A 25068-nucleotide genomic window follows, 5' to 3' on the forward strand; every position below is an offset into this window, starting at 1 on the left:
TTATTTCAGCATCCTTTCCGATTCGTTCTGTTTTCCCAAAGATCGTATTAGCCTTGTCCCTGGTCAAAGGAATTAAGTTTCTTGATTTAAAAAGAAGGCCGACGGACGCACTATCACGGATTAGGTAATAGCATCACATATCGACATTGACCTACATCTGTGACCCATTAAAGTGCTTCCGACTTGTGGCATACGCATCAGAACGATAACTACAAGAGTGGAATCTGTTGCGTTCTTCCTTAGCCCTCTCCACTCCTAATTCCTTCTCCTATTCAAGACAAAAATCCTGGAGCTTGGACGTAACACAGTTTTATTGTTTTATTGTTAAAATAGTATTGATTAACTTGACATTTCAAAATACACATAAGAAAGTTATAAAATAGTCAAAAAAGTATTCGGAGATTTAGAAAGCACACTCCGAAAGAGCTTGGGAATCACTAAATTTGCTTATTCGATTTACATACGCCAATTCTTATAGAACTTCTAGGCTAACTTTTCTTCTTACGAGAAGTAAGTCCATCTCGTGGTGGCACCGTATATGAAAATGATAGATCTTGCTCAGTTTCTGCTGCCAATCATATTATATCAACAGGCTTTGCTCGATTTTTGCTCGCAATTTACTATCAGGTTATACAACAGACTTTGTTTGATTTCTGTCCAATTTGAAAAATTATACATATTTAAGCGCCAAATCATCAAATTGTTAACCTATTGTCACTACTTAAAATCTTCAATGTCATCTATATCTTATATTTTGCTGAATATATTATACAAACTGCATGTTTTAGAAATTATCACTAAAATAGAACAATCCAAAATGAATTAATATAGTTAAATTGTAAAATATCAAAATCACTAAAAACTTACGTTAGAATCAGATTAACGATGGTCTGGTGATAATTTCTAAAACATGCAGTTTGTTTATTCAGCAAAATATAACAGACGACATTGAAGATTTTAAGTAGTGGCAATAGATTAACGATAATTTGATGATTTGACGCTTACATATGTATAATTTTTTATTCTATCAACTATATTTTATACTCCAATATCAGGGTTGAAATATGTATTTTAATTTTAATTTTAATATATATATATATATTGTTACACACGAATAATATATATATTGTTACAACAATGGCTCACATTGGCTTTTCCTCATTACATCATTATATACATTGAGTTTATCTTGAACCTTATATTATATTAAATTGTTATTACTTTTATGTGCCATGGGCTTTAATGGTTAGATTTGGTAATATATACGTATAAATGAATAAAGCAAAATAAAAATGCTTAGTTCTTATAAGAAATAGGAATCAAAGACTTTTACATTGAATTATTTAAGCATCAAAGCTCTAGCTTCTACCATTATAGGCCTTTGTTTCCTATTTCTTATTGGTTATGTTCTTACATGTACAATGTAATAAGATTCTTATGATTTAGCTCTTATTGTTTTTGTTCAGCTTGATATCTTGTATATCCTATCTGTTTGGGGAAAGGAGGGAGGGGGGAATATATGACATTTTTAGCGAGCTGGATTTATGCTCAAAGCATACAAAATGCGCAGATTGGATTCAGTGCACTAAATGCAATAATTGTAATCTATTATTTCTATTTATCATTCTTATTCCTTCACTGTTAGATTTTAAAATGTTACCGGTAATCTCGTTCGATGCTCGCAATTAATTAATTATGAACGCATGAAAACGCATGTAATACTCACATGTTTGAAAAGATATCATAATAATTCCTCGGATTCTAGTAAGTAGTCTTATCCGAAAATTTATTTTAGTTGTCTTGTTCCATGGATATATCTTCTAATTGGAATTTTATACTATAAAAACGAATTGATATGAAACGAATTACATGTGATTACAATATACCATTTCATACCATTTCATAAATATATCTTCAACTATGAATCAAAAAGTATACAACTATGGACTAAATTTGTCAATTTGTTTAAATATAAATCTGATTATAAAGCAATAGTATAAATTAGTCTAAATTTATGTTCATATTATAATAAATAATTATAATAAATAATAAATAAATTTAAGAGTCAACAATATTAAAATTACATAAATACAAGAAAGAACACCTGAGATTTAATAATGTTCGATCTTCACAATTTAAAATAAATAAATAGGAGAGTTCAAATATGAAAAATAATTATTATTTAAAAAGTCTTGCGACTAAAGAACTCTAAGATATTAAATATAAAACGTTTGTTAAAATGATTCTGCCAACTAACTAGCTTGGAGGATAAATGATATGATAAAGAGAGGAAAAATGGAAGGGAAGATGTAAGTAAGATGTAAGTAAGGATTATATAAGTAGTAGATATAAGATATACAAGGAGAGGTTCTGTGTCTGTCTGCCTATTCAAGCCAAACTTCTGTTTTTTAATATGGACTATTTCTGATATGAGCCTTTTTTTTATAAAAAGGCTCGTTTATTCAACATTTCAATCTCATTCCACTTGAAATCATGCTTGAAACTGATACAATGGTCAGACATTACTGAAGGAGTTTTTTTGTATCTGATGTTCATGTATTCTTGTTTATAATCTCCTTTTTGTCTGGCCAATGTAACTCGCCTCACAATCTACACATTCAATCTACAAATTTTATAAATTACACTCTGTTTAGCAAAATGGTCTAATTGATCTTTTCTTCTATGTATAAATTTTTTTAATGTGTTCGGTATTGTGTAAGTTGTCTTAAGATTTATATTCACAATCGGCAAAACTTTCTGAAATAGATTTAACATATGGAATAATAAAAAATTTATTGTTATTTTTAAAGAGACTTGTTTTCGGTCGAAAATAACTATGGAATTTTAATCTTCGTCTAATAGCATCGAAAATAAATGTTAGTGGGTAGCCATTATCTAAAAGAGTGCGTATTGTAATTTCAAAATTTTTATGGAATTAAGGAAATAGAATTCTATTTATCATGCCAAAAACTATTCCTTTTTTATGACATTTAGAATGACTTGAATAGAAATTCAGATATCTTTCTGATGAAATAAGTTTAGAAAAACTGTCAAAATGAATAATAATGGTTCTCTAACATCACCGTGACATCCAAAAAGTTTGTTGTTATCACTAATCTCTAATGTAAATTGCAATTTTTCGTGCATCGAATTGAAAATGGTTAATATGTAATTTAATTGATTGCGGAGCTGCGAAAATGATGTCATCTACATACCTATAGTATAAGGTAACTATATATATAAGTAACTATAAAGATAATTTTTCAAATGCTTGTTCTTCTCGGTCTTGCAATACATCTCCGCTATAATTGGAGAAAGAGGCGAACCCATAGGGGTGCCAAATATCTGTTTAATAAAACGAATCATTAAAAACAAAAAAAGTAGAGTTAAGAATCAAATTGATATCATTAATTCTTCTTGTGTAATTTTAGTACTCCTCGATAATCTTATCTTTTAATTATGCTTTTCTGAGCTAAATCAATAAAAACATTCGTAAAGAGTGAAACCATGTTCAGAGAAGCCAAAATGTGATTTTTTTTTCACTTAAGAGGATGCTAAATCATCCTACTTTACCATCATTTCTACGGTGAAAAATCTCCGAATTGGATTTATGGATTACAAAATTGTTATTACGTAAATTAAAGTACGCATGAACAGGACCTTAGCTGCACTGGATTTCATGAGAAAATCGAAAAAAAATTTACTTTTGGCTCGTATAGCTGTCATTTCAGATATATATTGTATAGGTATACCAATATTTGTTTGATATAAGAATTTTAGAGTCCATATTTTATAAATAAGCGTACAACTGAGATCACATTACTGGAACGAACGATATCGAGTTTGTAGAATTAAGATTGAAGGTCTAGAAGAAAAGTATTTTCACCGTAGAAAATACGTGTATACAGATGTTTTGCGAAAACTGGAAATGTCAACAGAGCCGAAATTTCGTGTAGCAGTAATTGCGCGGTTTTGATAGATGGTGCTGGCATATGTTAGATAAGGACAGATCTATGCATTTGAATAAGACAGAATGATATATAATATAATGTAAGAAATGAATCAAAGATATCACTATTATCGAATTTGAAATTAAAAAGTCTGTATTATCGATCTCAATCAAGTTCGGTAATTGGATCCCTTAAGATTTAGAAGGGTTCATAATTCTTTATTATATTATTTTAATAAATTAAGTTTTTATTAGGTGCAGCATATATACCGGAGGTACTCTATGTCTTTTTATAACAAGTATTGTTAATTATTGAAAAAGAATTGCGATTTTTAGATATTACTTCGAATCATTTATCTTAAATAATATCTAAATTGTGTCCATTTTTCTCTTTCATGAAATAAATTAACAAACAATATTAAATCTATAGGATCGTACATGTGAGAACGCAACCAATAGGAAATGCTTTTAATGATCTAACTGGATCTTAAGTGGTTGTATAATTTTGTGAATTTATATACTACATAGTATTTGCGCGCCGAAATAATTTTTCAATTTTGAAACGCAAACTCAACTGAACTCGCAATAATTATATCACGAGTTAAATTGACTAGCAATTTAACAATTCGATTCTCTTACACATCTTAGAACAACGCATCTTAATAATGCTAAATGACATATTAAAATTTATAAATAATTAATTTTTATTGTAAAAAATATTACCTCGAACCCCAGATCTCTAGCACTCCGTGTGAACGTTTTAAGCTTTTAGACTACTAAGACCCTAATAATATTTTTCATTATAATTGGCATATGTAGAAATAACATTTATTTAAGACAAAATATAAACAATTTTACGTCCTAAATAAGCAATTTTAACGACGTAAATAAATAATTTTAAATCTATAGGACCATACATATGAAAGCACAACAATCAATTTACAAATTTTGCTTTCAATTTGATTATACAATCTCCTATTCTCTATTCAAATACAAGGATATATATGCGTAATAATTCTATGAGGACTGAAATTTTTAATTTTATAATTCACAGCGAATTTAATAATCTAAAATTTTTGTATGAATCTTTTGTTTTTGGCTTGCAGGCTTTTAGGATTTCGGAGAGCGATGCCGGTAAATGGTCGAACTCTTAATGTTACAACGGAAATTTATCAAATTGCCGACAGTGAACTGCTTAAAACGTTCTTCGTGAGTCCGGCCGGTAACCTGTGCTTCCACGGTAAATGTAGTTATTATTGCGATACGGCACATGCTGTTTGCGGCAATCCCGATACTTTGGAGGGTAGCTTCGCCGCCTTTTTACCAGATAAAGCTTTTGCGGCCAGAAAGGCTTGGCGGCATCCTTGGCGTAGAAGTTATCATAAACGGAAGAAGGCCCAATGGGAACATGGTAAGACACAATTATTTTCTTAGAAAGATGTCTTAGAAATCTAAAAATTGAATTCTAAAAAAAATATAAGGTTTTTTCTTTTTATTTTTATACTACAATAAAATTGTTATAGTCAAAGTAAATATTCCCTTTTTGCATTCTTCTTTATAAAGATTATGTGTTTCGCGAGTTTTCTCCGTATCTAGATCTATTCTTGGAATGCCAACATTTCGTGAATGACCTTGCAGTCCTCACTTCATCAGAGGAGCAATCTGATATTGAGCTGTTCCTCTGGGCCTCTCTTCTCTTTATATTACGCTGCTTGTGGATGGGAGGGAGGGGAGGGGATAGAGGAAATCGATCGAAACATTGGCATTCCAAGAATGAATATGGAGAAAATCTGTGAAATGCATAATCTCTATATAGAAAGCGTGGAAGCCTCAAGAATATTCTTTTTTATTTTTCATTATCTATGTTTAATGTTGTATTGGCATAATCTTATTAGGAAGATTCGCAAGGTGAAATGACAGTTAAATAACGACGCCGAAATTATTCATTAGGCTTTATTCACCAAATTAATTAATTGGTCAAGATATATGGGAGATTTGCATGTTATCAAAGTGCAAATTTGGATGCACTTGGAATTTGGATACACACGAAAATGGAAATCTTCAACGCGCGAACAAATCGAAAATCTTCACAAACAAACAGAAATCTTCTATGCACTTAAACGCATACTGAAATCTTATTGCAAAGATTAAGAAATCTTCAGATATTCTCATACGAAAATCTTGCATGCCTTGCACATGAAATACTGGACGTGTTCAAGTTGATAAAGCCTGCTCGTCGAGCAAATGAACATGCAGATTGATTGTTACTTATAAATCCAACCACATTCAACATTCGACGAACAAGCTAGCAGCTTTGCCCGGTCCATTTACGCGCGAAAGCTACGCGATAACTTGAAGATTTATCATCTATATTCGGTTCGATTCTGATTATTAATGCGAGAACACACAGGTCAGCGAGAACACAAGTAAAACACAAGAGATAATGTTAAAATTTGATTGATTAGGATCTAGCAGCAAACTGAACATTGATCATGAGACGAATAATGCTCAAATGTTTATATTTTTGGAGTGACACTAGTAACCTGCGTTACGTAACATAAATAAACTCTAACAGCGCAAGACATCCTCAGAATAATCCTAAATATCCTGATATACAGTTAGTTTATATTATACTAAGATTAAAATTTTTAAATGTTCTTAATCCTAATAAATAAGCACCTAAAAATGTCCTAAACACTTGAGGATTATCAAATAAGCTCTTATTATTTCCTACATACATCCACAGGACATTCAAATTTGAAATCTTAAAAGGTCCGATTGTAATTAGGATATTTTTTTAATTTTTCTAATATTCTAGGTTTGCTACTAGATGGTGTTATTTCTCTCATTTCAAATTTAATCATAATCGATAATCCAAGTTTATGTAAGTTCAGATACGTCATAATTATTTGTATTGAATGTTCGTATGTACTTAGTGCGAGATATGATTGTATTATACTTTTTATGTACCAACAAAGTTACTGAATATAATATTTTGTAAAATATTTTGTAAAATATTTCAATCTTGCAAATTGAGCATACTTTATCCCAGATATTCTGTGATAATCCTTAGGATATCTCTTGGAGGACTATACTACATGTGAAATAATAGAATTAATTGTTCTAAAGATTATGGATGGATATTTTTAAGACTTCAGATTTAGATGTCTTAATGATGTATGTAGGACATGAGGCGCTCATTTGATAATCCACAGCACGTCCTCAGAAAATTTCTAAACTCTAACAGAATGTCCTAAAATATCCCATTTAATTGACGGGACATCTCTGTGCTATTAGGGAAGGAAAATTATGGCCAACGTCAAATATGTTTTAAATATGTTTCTAATTTATATATTTTTCTTTCAAAATTACAGATTCCGATTACTGCACTCTGGTAAAAGAAATTCCACCGTATAATGAAGGTCGACGATTGATTGATCTTATGGATATGGCAGTCTTCGATTTTTTAACAGGCAACATGGATCGCCATCATTATGAAACATTTAGAATTTTTGGAAATGATAGTTTTACATTACATTTGGACCATGGAAGAGGTTTTGGGAAACCTTTCCATGATGAAATGTCTATTTTAGCACCTCTTTTACAATGCTGTGTCATTAGACGAAATACTTTAAGTACTTTACTCCGGTAAGTAAAATCTTTTATTTTTAAAATACTCCTAGCAAAAATTTGTGTAGTTTGACTACATCCATCAGATAATCAGTTATTATCATCTGGTATTACTGATTTCTCTTTGTAATACCAAAATATTGCGTAATAACTAAGCAATATTAGTTAAACAACAAAAAATCCAAAAAACCAGGACGAATGAGAGTCAACGTGGTAATTAATACACAATATGTAATCTTAAATTTTTATTCCAAAAAAATACTAGTTTCGGTTCATTTTGTAGCCACCTTCAGCAATAACAAAATTCGAAATATAACTCCTTTTATATTCAAGAAAAAATTAACATCAGATTTACAGATTTACAGATTTACAGATTTGATATTGCAAAATTCCAAAACATAAAAGGAATTCATCTCAACATTAGATAAAAAAATCATGCTTAAGCGATTAAAACATAATAGTCTTTAGTGGTAATAAATTTTGATCGTTTAAGCATGATTTTTTTATCCAATATTGAGACAAATTCCTTTTATGTTTTGGGATTTTACAATGTCAAATCTGTAATTCTGATGGTGATTTTTTCTTGAAAGGAATTATATTTTGAATTTTATTATTGCTTTCATTTTCGCCCTAGTTTTTTTTTGGATTTTTTATTGTTGAATTTGAGAGAGTCCGTAAGAAGATTACATTATTAATATTAATAATTTACTATTCAATATATTAGTCAATTCTTTATAAGAGATTTTTGCAATATTAAAAAAGTAATTGTCCATTTTTTGATAAGTTATGCAGTGCTCACGTTTAATATACCATTACGTCTCTTACAAAGAGAGGCTACGCTCTACTCTTCGATTTTGATTAAATTTTTAACAATAAGATATTTTTCTCAAAAATGCATACTTTCCGAGATATTAAACTTCAGATTTTTTATATATTTTTAACTTTCACTTGGTGAGCTTCTCTAATATCGCTGCAAGTTTGATCAAAATCAGTGAAGAGCAAAGTATAGCCTCTTCTTATTAGTACATTTATTTTTATGATTCTTGTAAAGTTATATAGTTAAATAGTTAAAAATATGTGAAAACCATAAACGTGTACACGAATCCCACGAATTGTATAACGTAAAAATGCCGCAAAATTAACACAAAAAATAACATAAAATACTAAATCAAATATAAGTGAATCACAAGGATTACAAGCCAGTTAAAATATTATTTATTAATTTTAATTAATAACATTTAATATTTATTTATTTAAAATTAAATTAACAAAATAATATAATAAGATTCAGATAAAAATAAGCGCATAACACATAAATGATTTTTTTTGGCGCATAAATAACACAAAATATAATGAAGAATATAATTGCATAACACAATACACAATTTATTTTTATTTTTTTTTTTTTTTGAGGTGCTAAGAGACAGCACTTGAACGGTATATTTGATGCGACTATAAAAATGATGACCAGCAAATCAAAGAAATCGAGACATGGCTAAGGAAAAAGAGGATAGTGAGGAGGAAAATCGAATGGAGACAGGCAATAAATTAAAAAAATTTGACAGTAATATAGAAGCGAAATTTAGCTGAACGATGGCGAGGAAAATTTCTAGGGAATTTTAGTAACGGATGACAGAAGCATCCGAGGAATGTATTTCGGAGTTAAGGAGCAAAAGATTGCGGAAATAAGGAGGAGTGTTAGTACGATACGAAAAACAAGACAACACAAGTGGAGAATGAATCGTTAACGAACATCTGACTAATCAGAACTATTAAAAGAAGAAAGAGATATTAAATGAAGAAAAATGAGATAAGGGAGCAAAACTAGCAATTAAGAGGCTGGATTTATATGGATTTAGATAAAAAGAGTTAGCAGAGGCCCATTCAATGATAGATTTTATATCGTGATTAAGAGCATCCACAGCTGTTTAAAAGTCGAATGGATCGAAGAAAGAAAGAAAAACAACATATAACAGAAATTTAGAGATAATAGAAATAGAACGTAAATCGACGATGAAGATTGTGAATAATAAGGGAGCAAAGATCGAATCCTGAGGGACTCCGAAAGGCGGGATGATGAGAAAGAAGGCTTTGGGATATATAGCAAAACTCTCTAAGAACGCTTTATAGGAAAAAACGAAGGAAGGAGATAGAGGAGAAGCTATAATGATAGAATTTGAATAATAAAAGCTCAACGGTATTGAAGGCTTTAGAAAAATCTAGAGCAACTATGAAAGTTAATAAGGTAGAAGACCAGAGTCGAACCCTCGGAGCACAGAGTGACAAGTGCAGCAGTTCGATGATTGTATTATACATATATCGGAAACCGGATTGGCAATTCGACATGAAATTTGTAGAGTTAAAAAATAAGTTCAGCTGTAGCATATCCGCTCCAGGAGTTTCGAGAGGAGTGAGTGATATGGGACGAAAGGAAGAAAGGATTATGAGTCTTAGGGATAAGAAAGACTATAACTTTCAACACGTAAGGAACATATTGAAAACTAGAGCGTAATTGAATGTGAAGAAATTAATTGATTGTAGGAGATAGAGGAAGAGCATGCGTCCAAAGAGATCGTGCGGAAAATTGATGTGCTGAAAGAGTTCGGCAGCGATAATAGAAACAAATGAAAACGTATCGAAATTTTTTTTGGAAGTAATAAATCAAATGTTGAAAGGAAGAGAGGAGGAGAGAGTCAATGAAATGATTATTAAATAAAGAAGGATCAAGGAGATGAGAAGGAATAATATAATTGGGAGAAGAGAGCCTGACGCCAAAAAGGAAAAAGTTATGCCAAAATTGTCGCGGAAGACCAAAGGAGAAGGATGACGTCAAGAATGACTTCTTTTCATGACGAATAACTGTGCAATTTCGAAATTCGCGATAACATTGTCAGTGAGCCTCGAATTGAGTCCGCCTGAATCCGATCAACGCACACTTTAAAAAAATCAACTTATGCACCGTTAATTTTCATCCATGAAGCAGACGATCGAAAACGTCTTAAACAGAGCGCCAAACGAATCGAAAATAGATACTATCGACTAAACAAAATAGGCGACTTTGGCATCGTGCACTCCCAATACATCTGGAATCAGTTGATCGCTGCAAGAAGAAATCAACTGCACGCAAATTTCGTGCAAGGTAAACGTTTGAGCGAATCGACAATTGATATATTCGAAGAATAACATAATAGTTATTGATAGAGACATCGTACACAGAATCAATGACGCAAAAGGAAGATGAAGTTATAATGATGTTAATGATGGACGCGGATTCATAGGTTACATAAGTATGAGAGAAAATTATTTGACGAAGACAAAGGTGAGACATCAGGAATTTCAGATACACTGTGGCGGCTGTGCAAGTGCCAGTATCACAGGCAACCCAATATACAGACGCCTGCAGAACAGAGCACGGCACGCATCAACTTTCTCGCAAGTGCCTTGCGGCACCTACTTTTTCACGAGCGCTCGCAGATCGTGAATCGCGAGTATATGATTCAGCCCCTCAGTAGGAGGCTGGAGTGACAACAATGAACCCAGCCATTAGAAATTCGCCCAGCGAGAGATATAAAGCCCGCCAAGGCGGAGTCAAATGGCTCAAAGCGAGAGACACCCCAATGTATCCAGAAGCTTGCATACCACGACCCAACACAATCCAGTGAAGGCGCTCTAAGCACAATGCAGGGACGGCGAGGCAACCAGCCAGCGGAGAATCAGCAAGGCCCAGTAGAAATCAAGGAGCAGCCACGCCTTGCAGCAGAAGAAGCGCAGCACGGCGTAATAGCCAGAGACCAGCTACAATAGCAACACTGCGCTCACCGTCACCTGTAAGATGGAGGCTGCTGCCGTTGGAGATCGCATCGCACTGCGATTAATGAGGCCTCCACGATATCTGCTCAGCACCTGGGACAGCAAGCAGCGCAGGGACATCGAGCTATCTATCCGTGGCACCATCTGTTGCAGTCTCTCCGCTGGCGACGAAGGCGACAGCGTAAACGCAAATCACGAACGAGTGGGAAACATCGTCACTGAGACCTCGCATTATGGAGCTGTCGCCACATATATCAGGAACACGCGTCAGCCTTGCGAAGGTACGTTTCGCTGTGCCTAAGGGCCTCTCTACAGAACTGAACGACCAGAACACGACTACTGAGGCTCTACGAAGTGGACGCGCTGTGAGCCAAAGATTCTATATCGCGGACGACTATCACAGTAATCAATCAAAAACAAATGGTCCTTTTCAGAGTCAACATCTATAAATAGCTTGTAAATATATCGTAATTAATTGGATATACCAAGACTTGTGATTTCGACCTGACATCTCGTCCTATTTGCGAACCTTCTTCCAGCACTCGGCAGGCAGTAGAGGCCGATTGCGACGGTCGGCTGTAATTCCGCCACACCATGTACATGCCCCAATATATGCTATGGTCATTTTCATTTAAAAAATTTGTATTAAAGTTATCCACGTACATCATTTTATCGACGATGCAGGCGACTATCGAGAAGCACATCTCAACGTAATCGAAATCAGCAATGGAAGAGCATGGCGTAGTAAACGCATAACATGACTTGCTTATTCCTGAATTGCAACGATGCATTGACAATATTTATACGCACGCCAGCGAGGAGATATCAACGTCGATAGGAGAGATCGAGTGTGCGCCATCAATACCACTATAACACTGCCACCGTGACTAACTCGCGAAACACCGTATAGTTTGGTAGCGAAATTGAAGAGGAGTCGCTAAGAAAGCACAACCAAGTCTTCCTACTTGAAATATCGAAACGATATAAGATCAATTAATTGATTGAAATACGGAATAAAAGAATAAGGAGGGGGTCAACGCCCGTCCGAGATATTCTGAAAAGAGTCAGGAGAGATGTATCGCGTCGACGAGCTCTCAGCTCGAGAAAAAAATGCGGCTCGTACCGCATCCAGACGTTTCTGATACCATGACTAAGAGCCAACTTCCGTGCCTTACTGGAAGTGCGACATTTCGCCGCCGATGACTGCTCATAGAGAGATCTTGCTTGACAGCCATGAAGAGAGGATGATAGAAGCGGATGATAGGTCGCGACGAAAGGTGAAAGCATGTGAGTAACTCGTTCTTTTTGGTCGCAATAGTCGTGAACTTGATAATCAGCGGATAAAGTGGTCCAGGGATCCGAAAAACACCAATCACTTTACTCGCATTCAATGTAACACCCAAGGAAGCGGCAATAATAGAAGCTGTTTTAATTTTATCCTTAGATACTATACTCGGAATACCGAAGATGATCAATTCATGATCGCGTCGCTCATTTTCAAATCTCTCGAAAAGAAAAACTGACAAATTTATCTGAAACAACGGGGACCCGCCTCGGAAGCAGGTTTTAGCAGCAGAAGCGATGGCGGTCTCCAAACGTCCACAGCGCTCAACACGACGCATTTAGCAGACAGTGCCAAAATCTCGCCGGACCTACGCTCCGCATCCGCGGTCATACGACCAATCACCGACTTGATCGCCTCCAGATGCTGAAGAATTGCTCAATACGGGTGATTTGAGAGTCGAGAGAATTCAACTTCATCGATTAATCCGATGAGCTCGCTCCGAGTCTCCAACGCAGTAATCTACACATCCAATATTACACAGATAAAGAGGCTGACAGTGCATCTAAGATAGATTGCAGGTCAGCGAGAGCTGACACGATTATAAGTTTCTCGAGGCTACAAGGCGTTCACAGCGACAAAATTCTAGACGAAAGATCCTCAAGATAGGCGCACGGAAAGCTGAGAATCGTTGGAATCAATGAAATCAGTAGGAACAAAAATCAATGCACGACGTTGACTGAGACTTCGCATTATTGTCAGTTTTAAAAAAGTACAGAGGCCGAAGCACAGAATGAAACATTTATATTTAGAACAAGATAGCTGATTTATATTGTTATTCCTAAATGATTAGATGTTTTTTGTGCTGTAGGAGATAATTGTCATCTGTTGCACAATGCCACAAAAGAAATAAAAATCAATCAATCTTATCTCATATATAGACTATAATATATTCTTCAATCTGCTTCAAGGCAGATTATAGCACATTAACAGAATAAAAAATCTGAATGCTGATTGATAGGCTATAAGACGATAGACACAAAATTCCAATTTGTCGGAAATTTATTGCTATTGCCTTATTTCGTGTTCCTATACAATGATATATGCATCCCCGTATGTTGGATTCTTCTCCCTACTACTATCGCTATTGCTATCGCTATTAATTCTATTAATAGCACTACCACTGTTGTCTCGCACTGTGTTTAGGGCTTTACAGAATGTTTTTGAACATTGTTTCCTTATAGCCAGTGATGCCAGTTCCGACTTCCTCGCAGCATAGTACAGTGTGTGAAGGGAAATAGGTAAAGATAGCCTGGCAAACGCCCCATGTCGCACAAACCCAAGCTCTATAATTCAAGCAGCGTGGCGTGATTGCTAAACTATCTATTCCCCTCTATATGTCGTAGTGTACAATGGCAAACGAATTGGAATTAGCATGATTGTTTAAAGCACATTGTATTGTATTCAAGAATTGAGTACAATAGCAAATACGTATTCACTTTATAACATTAATATTCTTGAGACTTTCACGCTTTCTATATAAAAATTATGCGTTTCGCGGATTTACTTCGTGTCCAGATCCATTCTTGGAATGCCAATATTTTGTGAACCTTGCAGTCCACTTCATCAAGGCGAGGAGCAGCCTGATTCTGAGCTATTCCTCCGGGTCATTTCTTTTATATATGCTTCTTGGAGTGATGAAGGGAAAGTAGAGAATTGTGGGTTGGGGAAGGGGGGAGAGATGGGGAAATCGGTTAGTCTTCGATAACCGGGAGAATAATTTTCCATATTTTATTTATATTGTAGCCATTATCTCTATTTAGATTGTTAGAGTGTTTTTGTATCCCTATGGCTTCTCTATACTTTCTTGGAAAGTATGATGTAATGTTGGTTATTGTGGTCGTTTTGTCAAACAGTCCAATTTCGATGTGATATTCTGATAATGCTGATTGCGTGATGTGTTTTAACCTGACATCACGTTGATGTTCTTTTATTTATAGGTTGACAATTCTCCCAGTTTCTCCAATGTATACTTGCAGAAACAAGGTATTTTGTATACTCCTGCGGAGCTGAGTGAAGGTCTTTGATTTTTAAGATTTCTTAAGATTTGTCCAATCTTTTTAAGTGATTTAAAGATAGTGCGAATATTGTGTTTGTTTAATATCCTGCCAATTCGATGTTCTGTTGTTCCTTTGACATATAGAAGAATGGATAGGATCCTTTCATCTGATTGTGTGTCAAAGACCATTGTCTTGTTTGCCCGTTTATTGATTGTTTTAATTATGTCTTTTTTGTCGTGTCCGTTTTTTTTCTGTAAGGCTATTTTTAAATGATTGATCTGTCTGTAGATGTTCTTTGTCAGAAATGGTGAAAGCTCTATGTACAAGTGAATTGATTGCAAACTATTTTTGTATTGAGTGGATTAACTTGGCATGTAGGTATCTATTTGTGTGTTGATTTTCTGTACACTTGGCTTAAGGCTATCCGTACTGTCAGCTTTCTTAGAGACAAGAACATCTAAGAAGGAGAGTTTTCCGTTTTCCTCTATGTCTATAGTGAAATGGATATTTGGATGTTGATTGTTGAGGAAAATAAGAAATTTACGGAGTAAATTCGTCTCTGTCGTGTCTTCATATCAAATGTATCGTTTATACAACGAAACCAAACTTCGGGTTTTTTGAGTGTTTTTTTGAGGGCTTCTTTCTCAAAATGAAGATGTTGGCGATTACAGGAGAAATAGGAGAGCCCATTGTCATTCCTGAGGTTTGTTCATAAAATTGATTGTTATAGGAGAAGTAAATAGTTGTTAAGCAATGCTCTGTTAGTAGGATGAGGTCCGAGGGGACTTTATATGAGGCCTTTATGTTTAATGTATCTTTTATTGGGACTTGTGTAAAAAGGGATTCTACATCGAAACTTACAAGCAGGTCTATGGAACGAAGTCGGATTTGTTGGATCTTTTGTATGAAGTCCGTTGAATTAGATATGTGGGATTTTTTAAGAAAAAGATGAAGAACTTTTTCTCGGATAAAGCATACAAAAAGCTTGACAAAGATCCAATTAATACAATCACGCAGGACACTAAGATCCTGGTGGAAAAAAACAACATTGGCAGTAAAACCAAATCAACATTAAAATCTACAAATCCTCTCCCATTAAGACTATACCAAAGTACACACAAAGTATACACAAACTAAACATCTCACTCAGACCGATTGTTAGCGCCACTCCCCGACAACTTATCCCACTTCCTAGCACAAACACTACAATCCCTCACTGGAAAATCCATCGTTTGAGAAAGCAATTTGAGAAAGAGGCCTTCAAAAAACACTCAAAAAACCAGAAGTTTGGTTCTAGATGTTCTTGTCTGTAAGAAAGCTGATGGTACTTTAGATCTTCAAGTGCACAGAAAACCAACACATACACAGATAGATACATGCCGAGTCACACCACCACCTATTACAAAAACAGTCTGTAATTAATTCACTTGTACAGAGCTTTCACCATTTCTGACAAAGAACATCTACAGACAGAACTCAATCATTTAAAAATAGCCTTACAGAAAAACGGACACGACAAAAAAGACATAATTAAAACAATCAATAAATATGCAAACAAGATAACAGTGGTCTCTGACACACAATCAGACGAAAGGATTCTATCCATTCTCCCTCTATCCATATGTTAAAGGAACAACAGATCGAATTAGCAAGATATTAAACAAACACAATATCCAAACTATCTCTAATCAAATATAAATAATAAGAAGCATATAGCGACGATAGATGTTGAAACGAAAATAATATATTTATTATTATTCTATAAAAAAAACAGACATTTCGATCAAGATTTGACCATCATCAATACATACAGATGATAATAAAGGATTAAAAACAAGTTAATTAATTAAGAACGCAAAATCACTAGTCAAAGAAGTGTTAATACAATATCAGATGACAAAGAAAGAAATGCAAAAAAAATGATCGCAAATCAATAAGATAGTAAAAAATTCTTTTTCTTTTCAATCGTTTGTAGTACGCTTTAATTGAGTAAGATAAAGTCCAGAGAATGAAATTTAATAACAAAAATATATATTAAAAGAGGAAAAAAAAAATTTTTATATAATAACGCATCTGGCACTAATATGTTCTGTTTATGATTCCTTTTTTATGGAAGCAAAGAATGATTTCGTGTGAGAATACGGAATTTCTAGATTCTATTTAAAAATTAAGGAAAAGAAAAACGCTTTTTAATAATTAAAATATTTTAGACCATATAATGATTAATTATTCAGAAGGTCAATATAAATTCACATTAAAGCTCACTTGCCACATATTTTTTAACATAAGTCCTTGCAGATGTAACTCTAAGTACCACAATTTACAAAAACTGACAAAAATCTGAACAAATGGAACTACTGATAAATTTTGATCGTCTTGATATTAATTATATTATAATAACACTTCTTTGATTAGCGATTTTGCGTTCTTAATTAATTAATTTGTTTGTAATCCTTTATTGTCATCTGATAATAGTCAAATCTTGAGAAACATCTATTTTCTTATAGAATAATAATAAATATATTATTTTTGTTTCAACATCTATCGTCGTGGTTGTATGCTTCTTATTATTTATATTTATATTATTAAGCCATCTGCAAACATTTAAATTTTATTTTTAAACCACCTAAAAAGATAGGACAAATCTTAAGAAATCCTAAAGATCAAAGACTTTCACTCAGCTGTGCAGGAATAAACAAAATACCTTGTTCCTGTGGGCAAGTATACATTGCAAAAACTAGGAGAATGATCAACCTACGGATAAAAGAACATCAACGTGATGTCAGATTAAAACGTCACGCAATCAGCATTATCAGAACACAACATTGAAACAGGACAACATCAAATGTTTGATAAAACGACCGCAACAGCCAACATACATCATATTTTCCAAGAAAATATAGAGAAGTCATACAAAAACACTCTAACAATCTAAATAGAGATAATGGCTATAATATAAATAAAATATAGAAAACTATTCTCCCGATTATTGAAAACTGATCGATTTCCCCCACCTTTCCTCCTTTCCCCCACCCACAATTCTCTACTTTCCCTTCACCACGCCAACAAGTCGCGTAATATATAAAAGGCACGATCTGAAGGAACAACTTCTGAAGGATACTTAGTATCTGGCTGCTCCTCGCCCTGATAAAATGGATTGCAATTTTACGAAACGTTGGCATTCCAAGAATGGATTTGGACACGGAGAAAACCCGCGAAACGCATAATCTTTATTTATATAATATTATATAATAATAATTTGTAATATATAGACACACAATTAATAATAATTAATAATAATATAAATATATTTTTATAGATTTTCTTTAATAAACTTATTTGTTTATTACTATTTCTTAAAAGTAATTTACATGATCACACATTGCCGCATTTTATCAATATTAAATCTTTGTCTTATTAAATAAGTTATGACGGTTCGTGTGTTGCCTTTGATACTCTAGTTTACTAAAACATTAAAATATAACTAATGCTTCTTACTCATCGTATTATACATGCTATTAAAAAAATTTCTTTCACACTATATTTACTTATTCCACTATATTTACTTATTTAACATCTCCAAAAATTCAGATTATTTTGTCTTTATGTCAAATATGATCATAAGCGGACTTAAGCATTAATCGTTGATCGTGCATAGACTGTGAGCATTAATATAGAAAGGTAGTCAGTTTATGAAAATTTCCGAAGAACAGAATCGATTACCATAAGTGTACTATACCATACTTACGGTCGCCTTCTTTAGTGATGTTACCGGTAAAGGTGATAGAGTGGAGAAGTACCTTCTTAGGACTTCAGCACAAAAATGGTCGTAACTGAGTCGTGAAACGTGAGTCGTAGGCACAATGTTTTGGTCAACTTACAACTACGACTTACATTCCACACTCTCAGTTAAAGGTTCTCTACATAGAAGTAGATGGTCGTGGAGTCTTACCATAAGTCATAGAAAACTGACCAATTCTAATAGAGTATTCTCCTTATATTTGATTGTGATTGGTTGGTTTCCTGCGACTTAAGACTCCACGACTATCTATGTAGAGAAGGACCCTTTACAATCATCTTTGTGCTTATGCTTTTACTCAGCAGACGTTCAGCAGGATTCGCGGCGGCCTCGTTAATTTCGATAACGAAATCTCCAGGAACTGTAACACAGGCGATGGTGAGTGTGGAATTGTCGGTATCTGCGCTTGTCTCCGCCTATCTGACGTCGCTGCTGCGTCACTGCTGTGGCTGTGATTCGCCCTTTCTGCGCCTCTATCGCTAGCGCTGCTGACAGACCTCGCTGCGCTTCCACTGTTGGCCTGGCTGTGCCTCGGCTGCTTGGTACTTTTGTTGGTCTTGTATTCCGAGTCAGTTGTCCTTGTGTAACCGTAATGTGATGAGTATGACATGATTTCGCCCTGAGCGACTCGAACTTGCTTCAGCTAACCTTATATCCATCTTGAGCGAATCTTAAATGCGGGTACTTGATTTCGGGTTGATCCCCTGGGAACTGCGTTGTGGCAGCTTTCGCGGTCCGCGAGTAGAGATCATTAAGTAGAGATTGGCCAAAGCTCCAGCACAATATTGTGAAACCAGAAATAACGTGATTTGGGAAATGCACGCCCCTAGAAGATCTCTAAGCGTGCTGGTCGATCTCTATCTAGAGGATCTCTATTCGCGAGCGCTTGCGAGAAAGCTGGCGTCGCGAAGCACTCTTGAGAAAGTTGGCGCACAACGGGCAACGGGTTGCCATTTCTCGCATGCGCCGGTGCATCGGGTTATCATTCTAGGTGCTTCTGTGCGGCTTGTAAAGTGCCGCCACAAAAGTGAGTCTACGCTATATTAAAAATAATTAGCCTGAAAAATTAAACAGATTCAAGATTACTCAAGATACGCACTAGGTTCCTTAATCAAGAAGCCTCTCAAATCCAGCAATGAGTAGGAACGAGTACAAATAAGGAAAATTTGCTTGGAATACGGACATATCCTACCTTGCGCAGAAATCTCTGTTTAATCTTTTTAGTTTTTATTACTTTAATATTTTTTTAAGGGGGGAGTAAAATTTTCAAAAAATCGAAAATTTATTTTGTTTAAAATATAATTTAAAGACTTATAATTAATGTGCAAAAAGTTTAAAATGGATATTCGAATTATTTCTCTTATAGCACTTGAAAGGGACATACCTACGCGCAGATAGTCGACTCAAAGGAAAAAAAACATATTTTTTTCGAAATATTTTTCAAGATGTACCTATATAATTTCTTAGGCTACAATTAACTTGCAATTTGAAACATATATTCAGGAAACCAATAGTTTTTTAACTGATCGATGATTTTATTGATAACATTTTTTTGTTTAAAATACAATAACATTTACAATATCAAAAAACGTGTCAAAAATTTAAACATGTTTTTTCCGTCAATTTAAAAAAAATGAAAAAAGTTCGGTCAACCAATAGGGAGTACATTATAATTTGTGAAACTATTTGAATTTTGATAAGGTTTGGCTAACAATAAATTAAAAAGTTACAAAAAAGTTAAGTCAAAAAGTTAAAAAGTTAATTAATTTTAACTTCATTTAATTACATTTTAGACTCTTCACTTTTTAACTTTATATAGTTATATTTTATCTATAACTGTTAACTTTTAATTTTATTTTTTGAAAGTTACATCAGGGAGAAGTTGGAGTTACACGGATCCTATACTCGGATTATACATTCGTGTCCGTCGGAGATGTATTTTTCTAATTTTAAATAATTTAAAATTTTTCATTTACGTTTAAACAAAAAATAAAAAGGTCCGAAAACGGTCCGTTGTTGTGACCTAAAATCACGATTTTTTTGAAAAATACACAGAAGTGCTATTTATTGTTATACAAGGATTATTTTTTGGTGTCCCAAAATAATCACGCAAAAGCTGATCAAAATCCGTGAAATATATGTCTCTTTGTTAGTTAAAAAAAGTTAACAATAAGAATCATATTTCAAACCGTACATATGAGAACACAATTAACGAACTAGAAATACGAACTAGAAATGCCTATACCGGTCGAAGCTAAATTTTAAGGCTTAAATAATTCGACCGGTATAGCGTATTTTTTAGTTCGTATTGATTATAAAAGAGTTAATTTTTTAATTTAGTTTTTAAATTTAATTTTAAAAAAGTTAACTTAAAATCATGAAATAAAACAAATTTAACTTTTAACTTTTCAATTATTTTTTTCATTAACTTAACTTTTAATTTAATTAATGTCATTAGGAATTAACTTTTATTTTAACTAATTGTAATAATTAAATTTTCAAGGCTTTAATTTAACTTAGTTTAAAAAAAAGTTATCCAATCTTACTATTTGGATTTTTTATTTCGGGATATCCAAAATGACAAAATCGTGTATACCGTTTACCAGTGCACGCACAATCACATTTTACGCGAATTGTTGTATTTCCTCGCAAGATCAATATTTTTTAATAAAATTTGCAACACAAGTTCAATATATGTATTAATGAAGCCAAATTATAAGTGGATCGTATTTATACTTTTCCCGCAATCGCTCAAAGAATTTTTACTTTTCAATCTAGTCAGGGTATATTCCCTCTTAAAAAACTTTTTACAATTTTTCATCATAAAATTTATTTTCTGATTTTGTAACATAGTTCTGTCTAGCATAAAAAAGGAAGGGATGCTTTTTCTGTTAAAAAATTGCAACACAAAAATCGGTTTATTTGTATTATTTTTTTGTGAGCTCCTGAATCAACAGATAATTTTCCGTCATAAAATGATTTATTTTTCGATTCTGAAACATAGTTCTCTTTTGTGTGAAAAGAACAGGGAGTGATTTTTCTGCTGAAATGTTGCAGCTAAAAAAATCAATATTTTGCGTATTTCGCGAACTCATAATTTAATAGATAATTTCCCATCATTAAATGATTTATTTTCCTATTTCGAAGCATACAATTCTCTCTTGCGTGAAAAGAGCAGGATATAGTTTTCCTATTAAGGGATTGCAGCTCAAAAATCGGTTCATGTTTATCGAGAACTTCTAAATCAGAAAATTAACTGCAGAAGTTAATTTTCCGTCACAAAATGATTTATTTTCTCATTCTGAAACATAGTTCTCTCTTATGTAAAAAGGCGAACAGGTGGTTTTCCCAAGAAGTTGCAGCTTAAAAATTAAGAATTATATCAGATTTGTTCCAGAACTATATACATTAATGAACTATATACATTAATGAAATTTTAGATGTAATGCTAATTTTAATGACTTATTGAAACTAGTTTTGGGGTTGTTTTGAGGATAAAGAGAGCTCAAAAATCAAAAGAACACTGATTAAGAGTTCATAAAGAGTTCCTAATTTTAAGCCTATAAGTGATTTCTTATTGTTAATTTTGAAGAGTGGGAGGCTGAGTGAACGTTCACTCAGTCCCCCACTTTTAAATCAAAATTCCTGCTATCGGGAGAAAAAACGAGAGAAAAACTTTTTTTGCTGGATTTGGAAGCTATTAATAGCTTCTAACTCTGAGATATGCGTTTTTTATTTTTGTGTGGTGGAAGGGAGAGGCGCGAGCTGGACAAAAGTGAAAAAGATTTCGGCGCATAGATTGCAGAATCACAGAGAGAGAGGGAGAGATAGAGAGAGAGAGAGAGAGAGAGAGAGAGAGAGAGGGAGGGAGAAATAAATTCACACAGAAATATTTAAGCACTTTTTATTTAAGATCCTTTAACCGAATATGAAGATAAGAAGATAAGATCACTTTTATTTAATTAGATTTATTCTCATCGATCCAAATTCGCATGTAAAAGTTTAACTATACAATACATCAACTGCTACTGCCAGCATCTCCGGATTTCGTGTGTTCGTTGGTCTGAAAGTTTATTGTGAAAGTTACTATAATTAGTAAATTCGAACACCCTTCATATTTACTACAATTTAATACAATAAACAGATAGGAAAAGACGATATTCCTCACAGTATAACTACGCTATATCTGCGTGAAGCACTTGGGGAGAGTATCACTCTTCAGGAACGTATAAGTCATATATATCCGCTAAAATAAAGCGGATCAACTTAAAACTTACAGGGAACATTTTTAACAATACATACTTTAAGAATGTTTTTCAAAAAATCTTTTTTCAAAATTTCTGATTGAACAATAATCCTTTAAAAAAAATTTATCTTACTAAATTCTTTATAAATTAACCATTGATCTATACTGAACTAGAGTGTTATAATAATGGCCAAGGAGCTGTGTCGGACCACATATATATATTGATTTCAGTCATGTTACTTTTAAAGACGACAATATGTTTTAGTATGTAGATGTAATTTCTGTCACTAACATTAATGCGACTTCATTGTCAATCGCACTACTAGTGATAGGAATCATAATTGCACTAACATATACTGTCGTCATTTCTTCAGAATGACTGAAATTTGATACCTCGCTGGACATAAATTTTTATACGTTAAAAATACAAGTTAGCTCTAGTATAATAGTAGTATAGACTTTAAATTTACATCATTTTTATCGACTTCAAAAAGAATCACACACCATCAAATATCACACGACATTGTCAATAGATGGACGCGGTAGAGTTCTATTTCTCATAAGTAAAAACGATAAAGGATAAAATAAAAGGCGCAGTATTATGAGAATTTTTTTGTAGTCTAATAAAATGATTTTTGAAAGACGGATTTTCCCAAAATAGGACTCCATGATGAAAGTAAGGCCTGTTTCGATATATAATATTATATATTGCTAGTACTAAAAATCCACAGTAAATCCACAGTAAATTATATCTAATGTGAATTATAAATGTTTGAAAATTTACTGGTAGTATATATCGAAGCAGGATTTAAATAAGGTAAATACTCACTCGCAAAGAAAACCACTAAATTTGAGCACAAATTTTTAATACATTTCAATAACTCAACAAAAAATCATCGTATTGAGATGAATCAAAATTCAAATTAAATTGTAAACATTAAATTGTAAACCATGAAAATTTGCGTTACACAAACGTATTACAAAATGATGGATTGAAGATAGACATTGAAAGATAGAGAAAAGAATTTCTTTTTCAAACTGTTGCATTGCTCAGTTGAATTATCGTCACGCACAAAAGTGTACGAGTCTTCTATTTTCAAAAAAGAAATTAAGGTGTGAATTTTAAATCTTAATTTTGTTTAATTTCATGTAAATGCATTCGTGTATATTTGCAAGCGCTTATCTTATTCTTAGCGTTATCCAGAATCAAAGAGGTAATAGGTATCTAATCTAATGTATATGTGTACGCACGCGCTCAGATGCGTATGTATATAAGTGTGTATGAATACGTTCACGCACAAGTGTGAATTAATAAGTGCGAGAGGAGGCAATATAGATAATATTACTAAACACACACACACACACACACACACCATGCACGCATATGTACACGCACACATGGAATCAGATACCTGCTACGTCTACGTCATTGATCCTGCGTAATGCCGAGAATAGGACACATGCATGTAGATTTACACGCACTTACTCAAAATTAAAAAGAATTAAGATTTAAAATTCACTTTAATTTTTTTTTAAATTTCCTACAATAGTTGTTTCTAAGTTACTGGGTTTACAAGAAAAAATTCGTTTTGTAATATTTTTTTAAAGACAGTATAACTTTATCAAGAAAAGTTTTCAAAAATATGAATTCGTTTAGATATAAATGAACTTATGTTATATTGAAAGAAAATTTAAAATTTCATGTATATGAGTCTCTAATGTGCCTGTATTCATAGTCAGACCTTATATTTAAGATTTTCTTAAATTTATCTTTAGACGCTCAATAGCCAATAAAATAATTTGTAGAGTATCTGAAGATAAATTTAAATATAAGGTCTGACTATGAATACGGGCGCATTAGAGACTCATTTTGTGTCTGGCAGTTAGTTCCCTTGAGCAATACAATAGTTTAAAGAAGAAATTTTTTCCTATCTTTCAATGTATAGCTTCAACATCCGCCGTTTTGTAATTCAAATTTAATCTTCTTTATTATTAAGGAAAATATTCAATTTTAATTTGAGCTTTGGTTCATCTCAATACTATCATTTTTCGCTGAGTTACCACTAATAAAAACTATTAAAAATTTGTGCTAAAATTTAGTGACCTTTTTTTTACGGGTGAATATATATAAAATATTATTCTAACAGTACAATTTCATTTAGCTTGATATCAAAATTAATTTAGGGATTTAATTTTTTTGCAAATTATATATTTATGTTGGTAAGTTATTTATTCTAAAAGCTATCCCGGGAAAAAATATTATATATATAATTATTGTATATATATATATTG

At 33.1% G+C, this 25068-nt stretch overlaps 1 protein-coding gene across 9 annotated transcripts in view; it reads left to right on the forward strand.

Moving 5' to 3' along the window:
* The window catches only part of LOC108686259 (extracellular serine/threonine protein CG31145), a 234514-nt gene that overhangs the window by 203708 nt on the left and 5738 nt on the right, over positions 1-25068 (forward strand). For 7 of the 9 annotated variants that reach the window (XM_018191470.1, XM_018191472.1, XM_018191474.1 and 4 more), the window contains 2 exons: positions 5056-5360; positions 7324-7597. In XM_018191470.1, the coding sequence (XP_018046959.1) occupies positions 5056-5360; positions 7324-7597 (579 nt within the window). Of the gene's footprint in view, positions 1-5055; positions 5361-7323; positions 7598-8992; positions 11320-18832; positions 18909-25068 lie in introns of those variants that run through there. The other 2 variants (XM_018191475.1, XM_018191476.1) reach the window with 2 other exon arrangements.

Source organism: Atta colombica, unplaced genomic scaffold, assembly GCF_001594045.1.
Source record: "Atta colombica isolate Treedump-2 unplaced genomic scaffold, Acol1.0 scaffold17, whole genome shotgun sequence".
Taxonomy (NCBI): Eukaryota; Metazoa; Arthropoda; class Insecta; order Hymenoptera; family Formicidae; genus Atta; species Atta colombica.